Source organism: Sciurus carolinensis, chromosome 3 (assembly GCF_902686445.1).
Source record: "Sciurus carolinensis chromosome 3, mSciCar1.2, whole genome shotgun sequence".
NCBI classification, from domain to species: Eukaryota; Metazoa; Chordata; class Mammalia; order Rodentia; family Sciuridae; genus Sciurus; species Sciurus carolinensis.
In genome coordinates this window covers 168,226,955-168,243,331 of record NC_062215.1, presented here as the reverse complement: position 1 = coordinate 168,243,331, position 16,377 = coordinate 168,226,955, and the positions used below count along the sequence as shown (strand labels likewise).

The 16,377-nt window shown below is 44.6% G+C and overlaps 1 protein-coding gene across 1 annotated transcript; it reads right to left on the bottom strand.

The window, feature by feature from the left end:
• Window positions 1–8,541: 8,541 nt before the first annotated feature.
• Window positions 8,542–9,763, bottom strand: Kcne4 (potassium voltage-gated channel subfamily E regulatory subunit 4). The gene is made up of 2 exons (XM_047545772.1): window positions 9,559–9,763; window positions 8,542–9,085 (listed from the first exon to the last, which is right to left on the bottom strand). The coding sequence occupies exon 2, from the start codon at window positions 9,057–9,059 to the stop codon at window positions 8,547–8,549; it is 513 nt and encodes a 170-aa protein (XP_047401728.1). The 5' UTR covers window positions 9,060–9,085; window positions 9,559–9,763; the 3' UTR covers window positions 8,542–8,546.
• Window positions 9,764–16,377: the final 6,614 nt, after the last annotated feature.

Genomic DNA, 16,377 nt, shown 5'->3' with positions numbered 1-16,377 from the left:
CCACATCTGTCTCTCACTCCAGCTTCTGTTCCCATACTGCTTTTCTAAGTGCTTTCTAGGTATCATTTCAACCCCTCTAACTCGAAAGTCAGCACAACAAATCCTTCCCAGGATTCATTACATTACTTGCTGCGGTCTGAGCGTACCCTATAAGGTCCAAGTTGAAATTGAATTGCCATTGCGACAGTGTTAAGAGGTGGCCCTTAAGAGGCAATTTGTCATAAGAGCATCTCCTTCATGAATGAACTAAGGTCTTCATCTCAGGAGTGGGTTAGTTATAAAAGAGGGGAGTTCTACCCCTCCCCTGCTTTCTTGCCTTCTGATGCCTCCCCTACATCATGACACAAGAATGCCTTCACCAGACGCTGGCACCTTGATATTGGACTTCCCAGCTTGCAGAACTACAAGAAATAAATTTCCTTTATTTCTCTGACCCCATCTGTAGTATTCTGCTATACAAAATGGGCTGATACTTCCCATTTTTATTATTTGCATTTCTACTCTTGATTATTGAGACTCAAAACCTTAGAGTCATCTTTTACTCTTCCCTCATCTTCATTGCCTATCATTTGACTCACTGGAAAACCTCACCCATTTCAGTTGCTCTGTATTTCTAGCTTCTGTATCTTGATTTCACCTTCCACTGCTCCATCCATACCCCTTTTCACCTTTCCAACGAAATCTATTTTCTTTATCTATCTCCCTTATTCAATGCATCTTACAGGATGGGTAAAATTATGAGCACATTGAGAGAGGGAGTTTTTCTTATTGTACATCAGTGTCTAGCATGCTCCATCCCAAATGCTAATTTTTTTAATTTGTTCTATTTAGTTATACATGACAGCAGAATGCATTTCCATTCATTGTACACAAGTGGAGTACAACTTTTTCACTTCTCTGGTTGTATACAATGTAGAGTCACACCATTTGTGCAGTCATACATATATATAGGGTAATGATGTCTGTTTCATTCCACCATCTTTCCCACCCTAAATTATTTGTAATTGGTGTAAGTACAATTCTGCTCATGCAAGCTTTCCCTGTGTCAACATTGCTCAGGTCCTGAAGAAAGAAGTCTGGGGGTAAATAATGACCATGTTAATGGAAGAGATTTTGGAGAAGGCCTTCTGAGTTGAGGTACAGGAAGGAAACTTTTCTTCCACCAGGTTTTAGACACCCATGACTAGCACATCATGGGAATATAAGTTGGGGGCAGGTTTTAGGGTAATGATGAGTTCAAGTTTTGACTAGGAAATTTGAGGAGTTTATAGACATAAATGGATATAGTCAAAGGCACTGGTGTTCATGAGAAGAATGGAAGCTAGAGCCAAGTGATTGTGGCTTGGAGATTGAGGGACAGCGTAGCAGGTGGTTGGGTACATCAACTCTGGAGCCAGAGTGCCAGTTTCAAATTTCATTTCTACTCAAATTTCTCAAATTTCTATTTCTAGGCTGCTAACTAGCCTCACGACCCTGTTAGTATTCTTAACCTTTCTAGGTCTTAGTCTTTTTATCTGTAAAAGGGACTTAAAAATTTCTGTCTCTTGTGAGAATTAAATATAATGAGAAGAGAGCCTGCCCCATAAGAAGCATCAAAATGTATCAAACAGGTGTTCGTTATAATTATTTACTTAATACTTGAAGATTTGAGTATGGGTAAGATCATCTAAGGGGAAAATGTAAAATAAGAATAAAAGAGCATGCTGACAGTAGAATGAGTGGGACATAACTTTCCCATGTTCACATATGAACACACGACCAGTGTAACTCCACATCATGTACAACCAAAGAATGGGAAGTTGTACTCTATGTATGTATAATATGTCAAAATACATTCTACTGTCATGTATAACTAAAGATAACAAATAAAAAAATTTTAAAACAAACATGCTGAGAGAGAACCCTGAGGATGGCAGCTCAAATGAAGCACCCTAATTACCAAATGATACCACCTGGTGCTACATGGTGCTGGCTCTTGACAGGTTTGTAATCCTATGGAAAAGACACCATAACTCAGCAGTAATGAGTCATGAGGACAGTGTAATAAGAGTGTAAAAAAGGAGACTTTTAATAAAAAACAGAATCTCTGTCTAAGCATTGTGTCCAGTTCTTTGGCAGAAATTCTGGGTGGAAGAAGAAGATTAAAAATGAGAATCAGCTGCTTCCAGATCAGGCCTAAGCATGTAAAACTCGTGGTCAGAGGTGTGCCCTTGGGCTTCTGCATCATCCACACCCTCAGTCAAGAGCTGAACCTCCAGTGTTTGTCTTCAAGAGTCCCCCTTTAGGGATATTAGACCTAGGAGCATTCTGCACGAGGGATACAAGAGAGTATGACCCACTGTCATGCTGGAGCTGAGCAGAAATGAGAGAGAGAGAGAGAAAACTTTGTGCAGATAATTACAATGAATCCTGTGTGAATATTTCCCTCCTCCTATTTATAGCTCCTCAGCCTTTATTCAAGGTCCCACGGTGCTTTACGACATGACTTTGGGAAATGTGTTGACTCCTGCCCACTCAGATCCATCCCACAACAAGGACAGTAAGTGTCTGGATTTGACCAGGGGAAAAAGAAGCTAATTCCCACTAAGGCTCCTGGACAAGTACGTAGGGCAATACTAGTGGTCCAGTGCTGCTCAGGACAGACTCACGGTGCAGACTTAAAAGAGAACATGGTAGAAGTCTGCAATCTTTGATGAACCTTGAAAGAGATGTCTGTGGTCAAGACAAGTCACTTAACTTCTGTGAACTTCAATTTCCCTGTCTTCAAAGATAGGGATTGGGCTAAATGATCCAGAAGACATCTTTCAGCGTTCTGTCTCTCTAATACAGCCACAGCCTGTATTAAGCCTATTGGTAAGGTTCTACAGCAGTAACATCCAAACTCTCCACCTTTATACAGCTTAGATTTATTATTTCTTCATGTGAAGTCAGCTACATATTTAGGCAACTCTCCACAGCAATTGTGTTCCATGAAGTAACTAACTATTCTAGACTGCCACAGGCTCTTCCTGTTATTTGCACCATCTGGAATATGGAGTCTCATTGGTAACATGCAGGTAAGAATGGTGAGCAAAGAATCATATGTGGACTTCTTGCTGACTCAACTCAGAAGTGACCTATATGATTTCTACTCTGCTCACATGGGCCAGGAACCATGGTGGTATGAGGAAGAGGCAGACAGCAATTAAAAAACTGAATATTTTATGAAGTCACGGGAGAACAAAATGTTGGTAAATGTTGGAGATGCCTAAACACAGTCTCCAATCAAAGACAGATTTTCTATTTTTCCAGCTGCTTCATATGTAGATTTGACAATGGTTTGAGAGCAGATTAAAAGATGATACTTTCTCCATTTTATTAATGATGAGGTGTGCTCAAGGAGATGACCAACACATGCAATGTCACAGGGTTTCCTAATGTCAAGGACAAGACTAGATTCCCTGTCTCATACTCTCTGCTTCCTCCTAGTTAAAGGAATATCAGGGCTTAAATCAGAAAAACTGCATCTGAATCCTGATCTTTCATTACTTCCTGAGCCTCTTACCTAAATTAATAGTATTATAGACTACCTTACATTTCCCTTGAGAATATTAAAGAAAACAATCAAAAGAAAAGTGTCCCATTACAGAGAAAAAAATTAGGTAAGACACGCACACACACACACACACGTGTGTGTGTGTGTGTGCGTGTGTAGTCAACCTATAATATATATATTCAACTTATATTAATATATATTCAACTTACATATCATATATATTCAATTTAATTGCACCAGAGTCCACAACTATGGAAAGACATGAACCATGTATGCTTACATCCTTCCTAGAGCCAGAGAGCCCTCAGTTAACCAGAGACAGTTAATTTTAATGGCTTTCATCCACATGCAGTCTAGGACATCTTTGGGGGTCAGCCAGGTGCTATGTTTTTCACCAGCACTTGGTAAAGTGCCTAGAATGGAGTGAAGCTCAAAGCATGGGGTTACTGTAAAAATCAAACAAAGTATGTATATGGCTTGTAATAAGTGCCAAATAAGGATTGTGCCTTGTAATGATGATTATTTTTGTTATTTGGGGTAATAGGAGAAAATGAAAGAAGGAGGGAGGGAGGGAAGTGGAGTAAACAGAAAACAGGGGATGGAAAGCCATGAAGGACGGGAAAGGAGTATAGTTATCATTGATGAGAAGAATTCCTTGATCAGGTTTCTTAGCAAGAGAATGCCGGACAAGGATGGAAGAACACGAGCTTAGGGCAGCCCTGTACTGAAACCTGCAAGGAGAGGGCAGGAAGAAAGAATAGCAGTGTGCAGGACAAAAGGGGGACATTGCCCCTGAACCCCCTGCTCTGCCTGCTCTGGGCTCAAAGCTCATCACCTGAGCCGAGAACCAAACCCCAACTTCATGAAAGAACCCTAGTGATCCAGCTCCAGTGGGCCCCAGCCTCCTTCAATCAAGTGGCCTTGACTGGTTGTCTCCATGGTAACTGCTTGCATCCCAAACTGTTCCTTCCTGTGTGGGAGGAAACTCTTCATGAATGAGGAAAGGCAGAATCTGACAGTGGCTTTCTCTCTTTTGACCCTTCTCCTTTGGCAAATCATGGCCTCTTTCTGAACAGTGCAGTCTCCTGAGGAAACTGTCTGCAGAAGAGGATGTTTCTTGTGACTTTATTTGCAGATGCCTGCCCAGGAAGCATTTTTAAAAGGAGAAGCCTAGAGATGCTTCTTCTCGACTTTCACACAGCACTCAGTGTTTCTCATTTCACTCTTCTTTTCATGAACAGCTCCCCAAGGAGGGAGGCCAGGTGTTGTCCTCGTGTTGAAAGAGAGAGGTCAGAGTGGGGTAGCTTCCCCAGAGCAACGAAGCGCACGGTGGAAGTCGGCTTAGAAAAGCAGGCACACCAGGGTTGAGGCCACCTTCCTCTCTTTGCGCATGCCCTGCCCTCCTTCAGGACACCTGGCTAACTTGCCTCCCTCCAACCCAGAGTGCGTCCTCAGCCCAGTCTCTAGACCCCTGAGATGCCTAGGGTTTTCTCCAGCCCAGAGTCAAGAGTTTAGCATAAATGGATGCTCTGCTTAAACCTTGAGTTTAAATGACATTTTTAAACTCAGCATTCTGCTGTGCCACAACGTCTAGGGTTAGAACAGCATTTTACAGGATGATAAATGACCTTTCCTTGGCTGAGCCCTGGAAGTGCATGTCTGACCACAAACCCTCCAATCACAGCTCCAAAGGCACCATGGGGTCCACTTTCCAACCAGGACTGTGAGCCAAGAGCACTCATTCCTTGGCACAACTTCAGCCCTTCCCGATAGTTTTGGTCCCATGATTCTGTCCACGAAAGAAATCCTTTTCTCTGCAGCATCCCTGCCTGACTCTGACGTACAAAGGTGTAATTAGAACAGCATGGAACAAGCGGGACTGTCCACTGACCTCACTCCTTAACATTTAAGTGCTTTTAAAATATGTTTCTAATGTCTTAGGTGCATGGTCCAAATTCCCTGCTCAGTTTTTCACATGCATGAGTAAATCCACACAGACTAAACCCCTTGGGCCTTAGGTTCTCCTTAGAAGTTCTTTTTTTTTTTTTCTTTTTTTTTAAAGAAAACAAATATTCCATTAAAACGACATAGTGTACTCTGCATATTTTTAGGACAATTAGAGTTTAGAATTCCCTCTTCTTCCGCCCATGGTAAGAAAAAAAAATTTTTCTTAACTATTTCCTGACCATGAATGACATTGAACTGTGATAAATTGAAAGGTTTTCTTATCTTTTAAAAAAATCTCTTTTTACATGGACAAAGTACTCATTGGTAGATTGAGAGCTTTGAGGTGATTTGGGAAGAAGCTAGTTTCCCTGTACCACTGCCAGGTGGACCCTTTAGGGACACAATTATTTAGAGCCTAATGGAACTAGAAAGTCAACAGTGGACTGAGAAACATAAAAATAAGGAGACTTTCTACCACCTGCTTAATTCAAAAATGGACCACAGGTCTTGGTAAGTTTTCTTTAGCACTGACTGTGTAAATACAACCAATAAAGCAGAGGCTGCAGCAGGCTAACCATGCTTCAGCCTGTGGGGAAGAGTTACAGCAAGACCAAAAGGGACATCTGTCTTAGCAGGGAGGAGACTGGAAGAGAGTCAAGCCCAACTTGTGGACTTTGTACTCCATTGTGTTCCTAAGTTTGTGTTCACAGCAACACCCTGCCCATTAGGCTGAGCTGCTGAGGCCACACATGTTGATGACATTTGCCAGGCCAGCATGCAAATCAAATGTTTTCTTGCAAACAGATTTGGAGCAACATCTTAATAGCACTTGCCAAGCCACTACACATTCAAGTCCAAAGGCTTCACCACCTTCAGAGAAGTTGATGGAAGACCGTGCTCAGCCTGTTTTCTTTTCATTACAAAGCAGATCAAAGCTTATCACAGGTTGGAAAGCCATGCCTCACTCACCCCATGACTCAGGCAGAAATAAGATACCTTCAGCAGAGTCTGACTTGGAAGATGAGCGAAATTCATAGTTGACTGGAAGTATATGTCTGAGATGTCTGAGAAACTAGGAATTACATTGAAGAAGCAAAGAAAAAGCAGATGACTTTCCAGGAAAAAAAAATGTGTTTGTTTATTTAAATTAAAAAATATTGTGAAAATTACAAACCATTAAATACAAAAGACAATTCTATACAACTCAATAGAATAAAAAGGAAGTATATACATCACTTTTTAATAGGCGCAGATAGACTGGCACCAAACTTCAGGATTAAGCAATGGAAAATGTGACAAGGCACATGTCCGTCGCAGTGAAGTTTCAGAATTCAAGTGATTCCAGGCAAGAGGCCAAACTCAACTTGGCTTCTTTCAACTTAAACGGCCCCCTTTGGAGTAAATCCACACTCTGAGTTTTAAAGTGAACAGAGAGCCCTTCTTCCCCAAACAAATTTTCTCTAGCTCTGGGTCAAGGTGGACTGATCAACCAGCTCCATTACTGTTAACCCTTCCATGGTAACAGTAGTAATGACTGTGCCTCCAATCCAGGGAGAGTATATCTATATATATTTAAGTTTTTTTACTAGAATTAAATCTGACACTTTGGTGTGCTTCGCTCCCTTCTTGCCTTCAATGGCTGACAAAGCTACTGACCACAGGAATACATACTGACAAGCGGTCCTGAGCATTTCCTTCCAGACTTCTCTTTCCCTTAGCTGGGAGTGTTCACAACCCACCAACCAGAGAACTGTGCAGAGCAAAATGTGGTATCTGCCTTTTTAGTTTAATCCTGGGGAAATGACAGCAGGGTTAGCTGGTGATCAGCCGAATTCCCCAGTTACACATACTCAGAGTCTCTAACTGCTCCTTTAAATCAGCAGATCCCTTTTCAGACTAACTGGCCAAAGGGGAAATATTTGGTCCAAGCTTCCTCACACCAGGCCACGAAGGATTTATCACAGAGTCCTGAAATCTAAAGACATCCTCCCAGCCCCCTGGGGCTGCACATCCTCAGGAGCCTCATGAAGGCAGCAGGCCTCTTGAAGACATGCCCAGGACCACACAGCAGATGAGCGTCAGGGCTTGGGATCAGCAAGCACAGAACTTGGACCCCAGCTTTGTGCGATTTCTGCCTGAATATGCCCTTTTAGGTCTCAGCTACGTGACGAAATACCACATTGTGAATCCCGCGGTATGTTCTCTCCCAGCTCAGAAAACTAGGCTGGGAAAATGAGAAACGGCTTGGCCTTGTTCAACCCCACCAATACTCCTTCTGGAAAGATCAGGAAGAGCCCTCTGCATGACCAGAGTGGAGGCTAGATTCTGAGGAAGCTCTCTGACCAAAAGAGCGTCATGCCAGCCTGTAATGCTGGACGGTCATGAGCTCAAGGTCATAGGTGAGACAAAATACCAAAAGAGCAGATCATCTCCTACAACCCCAGCTAATGCCAACAGGTTTAAAAGTTGCTTTTTTTTTTCTTTCCTTACATTGTGCAAACAGGCTGAGTTCAGATCTCCATTTCTCCTATCCAAAACTATCCATCAAAATTTCCCCTCTAATCCAAAGACCTCCAGAAGCAGCTTGTAACCTGCTGTGAACTAATGCCACAGGTACATAGTAGAGATACTTACAGCCAATTAGATCTAGAAGAACAAAGCTCTAGGCAAATTAGCAAATCAAGACTAGTCCCTCAGCCTGCCCTAGGCATTTAGCAGCTCCAGCCAAGGGCAGATGCTGCGTAAGTGACCCTGGGCATCCAGTGAGAAAATGAGGAGCACATCATCTGGTCAAAGGCTGAACAGGAACCCTAAAACCCTGGACCCAAAGTAAATGTCCACACTGCACATCTTTGGGGCTTTTTGGGTGGTGGATCCCAATCGCAGGCACCTCGCAGACTCCAGCTGAGCCTTGTCCCTCGCCCTTCCCTATTTCATGGGCTTACTGAGGGCCTGTTCAAAGTGGCAGCTGCACTGAAAAAGTGAAACCAGACACTTGATGATGACTTTTCTTTTTCTAAGAGTTCTGCGGGCTGGCAGAGCCACCTCCAAGATCCCGGGGGTGCTAGGAATTCCGATGGATGTTCTCAGAGGATCCTTCGCTGCTCTCGTTGAGAGGCGTCTCTGAAGTCTCCTCCAGCTCGTCATCTGCCCCCTCCTCCTGGATGGTGAGATGCACGTCTGGGGAAGAAGACTCGGAGCTCACGCTGTCCCCTTCCATGGAGCAGAGGGTGCAGGACAGTGCAGGTGCCACACTCTCTTGCAACATGTTCAGCATCATGGGCACCTGCACGGACCTCAGGCCTGAAACCATGGGCAGCGGCTTCATGGCCTCTCCCCAGAGCCTCTCCTCATCTTTGTACAGCAGCAGGAGGCTGGACTTCTTCTCCCGCCTCTTGGATTTCATGTAACCCAGCATGATTCCAATCAGGAAAACGCCGTAGAAGGACATGACAACCAGAATGTAGAAGTATTCGTTGCCGTTGCCACTGCCGTTGCCGGGCACGTGGGACTCGAGGGGGCTGCTGGAGGCTGCGGTGCTGGGATGTGTGCTGTTCAGAGGCTCCATCTTCAGCATTGAAGCAGAGCGCACACAGCCCGGGTCTGGGGAGAAAGCCACAGGTTAGAGCTCTCCTACCAGGCCAGCAGCAGTCACAATATCAAAAAAGTTTATAAATGTATGAAAGAAAGGGCAGTAGGAAGTTCCACCAAAGAGTTAACAGGGGTTAGCGACGAGGGACTGGAGGGCCAGCGGGAAAGGAAGAACTTTCACTTTTTAGCGTCTGTTAAATATCCGTCTTCTGTGCATTTCATAAATGAGCATGTATTGCTCTCATTCTTTAAAAACATTCCCTACGCCAGCAAGCACAGAGAAAATAAATAATATTAAAAATCGGGACCCACACTTTAACCGATGAAGCAGAACCAAAGGTTTGCATTTCACTTCTAGAACTTACACTTTTTAAAATTCAAAGCAAATTCCCTTAGACCAAAGGAAACAGAAAGAAAAGAACTTGGTGCATTGGTACTTAGGAACAGTACTCTTTCAAAGAAGCAAAGAAGCACAGCTGACTTACCAAAGGCTGGCAGTGCCTCTGAATTCCTGAATGGTCAGGTCCAAGAGCGCTCCTCTTTCGTGCTGGGCTCGCACTCTGACAGCTCCGCTGCTGCAGTTGGGGATATATAGTCAAGAAATGCATCGTCACGTGTTCTGGGAGGAAAATTTACAACAGAGGTTGACGGCGGCAGAGTGAGCCGCAAACTCAAAGCTCAGCAGTTCAACTCCCTGAACTTCACAGCTGTGAAAAGCAGAAGACTAGGAAGGAGAAGTTGCTCCTCATGCCCCAGCCGGAGCCAGAGTTTTCAGGTGGCCGTGAAGTGAGTGCAGAGAGGAGAAAAGAATGTGCAAGGTTGGAACTGTGACTCCAAAGTCCAGCCTCAGAGAAAATGAGTCCCTGCTTCATGTCCCTCTAGGGAATAACCATTATGTCATCTGTAGGATAAAAAGGCAATCAAATCCCACAGTCTGCAGGAAATAAGTACAGGATTTACAGTCAGGAAACTAGGGCTTAGGTGTTAGATAATTTGCACAATCTGTGCAAATTAGATAAATCCCTCCTTAAACTTCCTCTACCTCAGATGCTTGATCCATAAAACTGCTGGGTGGCGTGGCGGGCGGGAGCTTCAGAATGTAGAATTGTATGAACCATGGGAACTTGTAAGTTTCTTTTGACTTAACCCCTCTAAATCTCAAAGTCCGTCTGGTACACAGGTTAGCCCTTTAACAACCCAGCGAGATTCTACCTGTCTGCTGAGAAATCAAATCTATTTTTTATAATCATTATTTTTAAAAATCTTCCGGATTCTTTTCAATGGTCTGCATGTCGGGAAACAATGTTATGGCAACAGATGCTATGAGCAGGTTAGGCTCCAGGGTACAACGCACAGCTGAAGCTCCACCGGACCCATTCACGCACCCCAGTCCTCCCTCCAGCAGGCCACAGAGGATTCTTCTGGCAAGACGCAGAGCTCAGCTCAAGTTTGGAAACTCTAGGTGGACCTGTGCAAATTGGCTGTCGTGATCCAAAGAGAGACACTGAAGATGTTCAAGACTTCGCTGCCAGCCTCTCTGCTTCACTGCAAGCTCGTTCTTAGAGTGGAAGGGGTCCCCAGCCTCCAGCAGTCTGTGAATTACAGTCAGACTCCTTGGCCAGCCAGCTCTAAAGGGAACATCGACTGCGGTCCTGTTGTTAAGGAGAAACTCAGGGAATGCGTGAAGACATCCCTCCGACCCTTCAGAACACACACAGCACAGGCACTAGAACTTTCACTAGAAACCTGGCTTCATGGCTGACCCTGATTCTAAGAGGAAACCTGTGGAAAGAGTGGGATGCTGGACCCAGGCTGCTGCCTCTCCCACTAGACCACCCACCTCATGTTTGAGGCTCTGCTCATCCCATAAACCCCTAGTCAGCAGTGAGGTATCAATGGCCCATATCCATAAGCACTAAATTATCCATACAATGGAACTTTGCTCACATCAGTAAAGATGCCCTTAAATTCGTGTCAATCCTTAAAAAGCACCACAGCTTTCTCGGCCATGGTAGTCTTGGCTTTGCCCACCCGTATCCGTCCCAAGCACTGGCCACTTCATCCATAACCGAGTCTGCAGCCTATGCCTGTTGATCACCGATCCCAGTGTCGTTGATCATGTACCCTTTGATATATAGGAGATTAGTGAACACCAGGGGTTGTCAAGCACTGTGAACTGGAAGCTCTGAGGAATAGAGAGGAGGTGGGGAGAGGGGTGACCAGGTTCATGGAGGAAGAAGTGCAAGGCCTGATTGCCAGGAAGCCCAACAGAGCTGAAGTTTCAAACAAAATAAATCCCCAGACCTGAACCAACAGTCTCAAGACTCTAAAACCAAGAGCAGACCTGCGCTGGGACAAATCTGAAACGGAGTCCAAGGACGAGGCAGGTCACAGATGCAGGAGGAGCGATATCCACGCAGGATTCACGGCGGGAGCTAGGGAGGGAAGCTGCTGATGACCGCATGGTGCCCGCTGCCTCGGGTGCCTTGGACTCCCCGCACGGATGCTTCGGTGAGACAGGAGCAGGTCACGCGCTCAGTGCTGTCTGGCAGAGGGCGCCTGCTGGATTCCTGTGTGTTGTTGTTGTGGAGACTCCCACCCCCGAGCCTCCAGGGGCTTCTGGTCACTTCCCCATGTGCACGTTCCTCAATGAGAACCTTTTCTTCTCTCCCTTTCTGTCCACTGCTCCTCAGGAATGGAACTTAAGATTTGGGCCTGAGACCCTGTGACACCGAGCTCAGTCTTCTCTGCAGTCCTCCTTCATGATGTATGGAGAGGACGGTGACAGAGAATAGTGGGGTGGACACTGAAGAGGGAGGAAGAAGCACCAGGGCCCAGGAATGACTAGTTACATGCACGCTGCATTACAGATTCAGGAGACGGCCATGCCAAAACATTAATCCATCCTGCAAATACGTTCTCCTCCTCTGTCATCTGCCTTCCTGTTTCTGTAAAGGGGTCTTTTCGAGAGCAAATACTTAATACTGATGAAGTCCTATTCATCGAATTTTTTTTTATGGTTGTGCTTTATAAATCCTGGTCTAAGAAAATTTTGTTTGACCTTAGGTCATGAAGACTTTCTTTGGTTTTCCTTCTAGAAGTTTTAGAGCTGTTTTACATATTTAAGCCTCTGAGCATTTCAAGTAATTTTATTGCATCGTTGTATCATATAAAGTTTGAGTCCAGGTTCTTTCCTTCCTTTTCATATGGATCTTCCACTGCCCCACCACTGTTTGTTGAAAAGACTATCTTTTTCCTACCAAACTATCTTGAAAATTTTGTCAAAAATTAATCAATCTCTATGTACAGGTCTGTTTCTAAACTCTTCATTCTCATCCCTTGCTCTATCTAACCTTATGTTGCTATTACACTGTTTTGAGAAAACTATTTAAAACTGGTATTTTATTTGTTTGTTTGTTTCTTTATTTATTTTGGTACTAGGGGTTGAACCCAGGGGTACTTTACCACTGAGTCCACATCCCCAGCACTTTTTACTTTTTATTTTGAGACAGGGTCTCCCAAATTGGTTAGGGCCTCACTAAGTGGCAGAGGCTAATCTAGAACTTGTGATCCTCCTGACTCAGGCTCTCGAGTTGCTGGGATTATAGGTGTGCCCCAGGGCCCAGCTTAAACTGGCATTTTAAATAAATCCAAGATATGTCGTAGTCAATATCTAGCTGAGCATCACCAGACACACATCAACCCTGGGAGGGATTACCATAATCATTTCACTGATTACGGAAAATGAAATCAGAAAAGCTTAGCAAATTTCTCATGGCCATGCCGTTAGTAATAGGGCTGGGATCTGAACCCAGGCCTGTGCAACTCCAAAACCCATTCTGTTTCCACTACTTGTATCTCACTGAATGAGAACCAAGAAAGGAAGAGAGAAAGAATAAAAGTGAAAGACCCATATCTTTTTCCATTTGGGGGGAGGAGTCTTCATAAACCTTTTTTATAAAAGCATGAATTCCTAGATGACCAGTTCCTCAAACACAGATGCAAGCATGTAGTTACAGATTGTTTCTTCTGAACTTGTGTTATTTTCAATATACAAGGCTGCACACACACACCTGAATATTCTAGGGGCTATAGGTGAAGCAGTATACCCTTACCCTGAATTTATGCAGCCCCTAGTACAACAGTTTCCCTTTCGCTTATACACTTTTCTCTTGTTTTTATGTGTTGTTTACCTTCTTCTTCTTGTGAAACTGTCGTTCCCCATACCCCCGCCCCCCACGGGATCCTGACATACACTTTCTCTAGAGTTTTGAGTACTTTCATTTCCTGGTAACGTCATTTTTACAAGATGACCCAGGAGTCCCTGGCCACACATCTCTGAAATTATGTTAACAACTTCTGTGACTAAACAAAGTCCGTGCTGGGATAATAGCACAGCCACAAATCTCATCAGATTAAACAGAAGGCTGGAGGCTGGAGACCTGACCCAGCTCGGCCTCACCCGAGCTACGTGACTGGCCCCGTTGCATAATTTCTGTTTCTGTTCTAGCCACCCACAGGCACGTCAAGAGTAGCATCATTAATTATGCCAAGATCCTCAGAAATGTCCCATCAGCCAACAGGCTGCCCCATTCCGAGCAGACCAGGATGCAGGTTTGACAGAGCCCTGCAAAACAGAACCCTGGATGCCCACCACTGGCCTCGCTCTTCCCAGAAACCCTGAAAAGTCGTGTCTGGGAACTCTTGAAACCGGTCATCCCCTCTGAAGCCCTGAGTCACTCTCCCTGCGTGCATACTGCTTAGCATTCCTGGCGCTCAGAGGAAGACAGGGCCGGGTATCTGTAAGGTATTTCTGGCTTCCCTACCTTAGACCCCCTGCCCCCATAACACCAGCTACATCTCAGGAGGATGTGGCTGTGACAGCTGTGACCACGTCCCGCCTGGACATCATCGAAGGTGGCTAGGGTGGAAGAACCCAAAACTCCAAAAATTAAAGAGTAACGCTGGCATTAGCTCACCTTTATTGTTTATTACCCAAACAATCCTTTCACCTGATTTTAATCTAACAAATATTTTCACAGTACCTAAAGCGTCTCAGAATTGCTCTAAGCACTTCACCAATTTCATTTAATCTTCATAAAAACCACATACTATCTCCCACTACACAGATCAGGAAACGAAAGCACAGAGAGGTTGACGTTTCCTGCCCTGGATCACACAGCTAGTACACGACCAAGCTGGGAACCCGGAGCTGAGAAAAGACAAGAAAAAGGAAAAAAAAGCAAAGCATCGCCTCTGCCTCTGTGGAGCTTACAGATAGTGCAGGACACGGACAAAGATCCAAAAATCCTCCGTGTAAAATAGCAAGAGTGACCAATATTATGAAAGAGATAATACTAGGAAAGTCAGTTTTGGTGTGATTTGAACTCCTTAGCAAAATCAGGGAGGTCTCCTTTGAGGAAGTGACCACCAAGTTAGGATCTGATGATTGAGTAGAAGCTGGACATATGTATTGAGAAGGTAAGAGAATTTTGTCCAGTGGTAATCTGGAGAAGACTTTTTCAGGAAGAAAATAGGGAGCAAAGAGGGATGGCGAGACTGAGGAACTAAAAGGTCCACCAAGGCAGAAGGAGAAGACAGAGCTGCACAGGCTGGTGTTATATCACCTGGGAGGCCTGAGGACAAGACAGCAAAGGAACAGAAGCTAGACCCCTGCCTCGAGGAGCTCAGTATGCACCAGGAAGGCCCAAGGCGAGGGGCAAGTGTGTGAGAGTTGGGGACTGGCTGAACGTGTGGTCACAGAGGACCTAACATAAGCTGAGGGCATGGAAGTCCAAAGTGTGCCTGCGCCAAATGGAGGAGCCCAGGAAACCAGGCGAGCAGCTGACTGACTAGGTGAGCATGTTCGTGAAGAAACCCCTGAAACGGGGACTTTGCCTCCAAAATTCAGATCGAGTGTTTCAGATTATTTAAATAAAGCACTTAAAGGTACCTCAGCATCATTCTCAAGGGACATCAGCGGTGTGTTTGGAATAATCCCTGATCAAAATTTGGACAAGGAGACACAGAGTTCCCAGAAACAAGAGGACCAAATAAACAAGTCAGTGTCTGGAGTTTGAAAAGAGGGATGGCAGGTCTAGGGGAGACACCTGGAGTGCGAGGGAGGCCATGGCTCCGCCCACCAACGGGGGGGGGGCGGGGAGGCCATGGCTCCGCCCACCAACGGCCTCCAGCTGCCCAAAGCTCAAGCAGCAGAGGAGAGGAAAGAGGAGCTTTAACTCAAATGAACTTGAGCCCTTATGACCATCACCTGGGACTGCACGTACTCGTCTATGGAACTGAGACGATTCAAGGACACCAGAGTTGCCGTAGGATTTTTATTACCTAAGAATGGCTGGAAAGTTATGGGAACCGGGCTGGGGATACAGCTCAATTGGTAGAGTGCCTGCCTCACAAGCGCTAGGCCCTGGGTTCAATCCCCAGCACTGCAAAAAAAAAAAAAAAAAAAAAAAAAAAAAAAAAAAAAAAGAAAGAGGAAAAAAAGAAAGTCATGGGAACTGCCCCTGATATCCATCACAGGGCAGGGAAATAATTGGCCCTAGAGAATGACTCTGAGGAAATATCAGGAGTCAGACGGAAGACTGCATGGCAGCTGAGGATGCCATGCAAGTACTGTTGGCCTATCTTAAACAATACATGTGTAAAAGCTTAGGACAGCATTAAGCACATAATGAGCATCCATGTATCATAAATATTGAACAATGTTAGAAAGTGCACAAAGACAATAGGGTTGCTGCATGCATTACTTACTTGAAATTTAAATTTAAGGATCACAAGCAATCATTCACTATTTTATTCCCAGGCTCTAGAATGACACCTAGCCCACAACAGATGTTCTAAAAACGTTTGTTAACTGAATAACAGAAAGAAGATGCTAAGTGCTATTCACAGACATTCTTATTAAAGTCTCACCAAGTCCCAATGACAGCAATTATGAGAAAAACTTTATAAATGTGAACACTGCAGTCTGAAGAGTAACTTGTCCCGTCACATAGCAGGAAGTAGCAAAGCCAGGAGGAACTGTTCTGTCTCCTGCTGAAACCATGCCAGACACATACTCCATTTCTGGGACACACAGTGCTCAATCATTGTTGGTCACTTCCTCTGGCCCCAGATAATCAAGAGATCAGGATGCAAAGAGGATGCTGAGGAAAAGCTTCAAGGGATTTCAGTTGAGGAAGACAGAACTGACACTTTCATTAAGAAAATGTTTCACAACCTTCAAATGACTTTCCTGAACCTTCTAAGTATCTGATGATAACACTACATAGCACCCAGTAAAA

What these genes read in the sequence shown, in the direction of transcription:
- Kcne4 (XM_047545772.1), bottom strand. Translation starts at nt 9,059, where the DNA reads ATGCTGAAGATGGAGCCTCTGAACAGCACACATCCCAGCACCGCAGCC.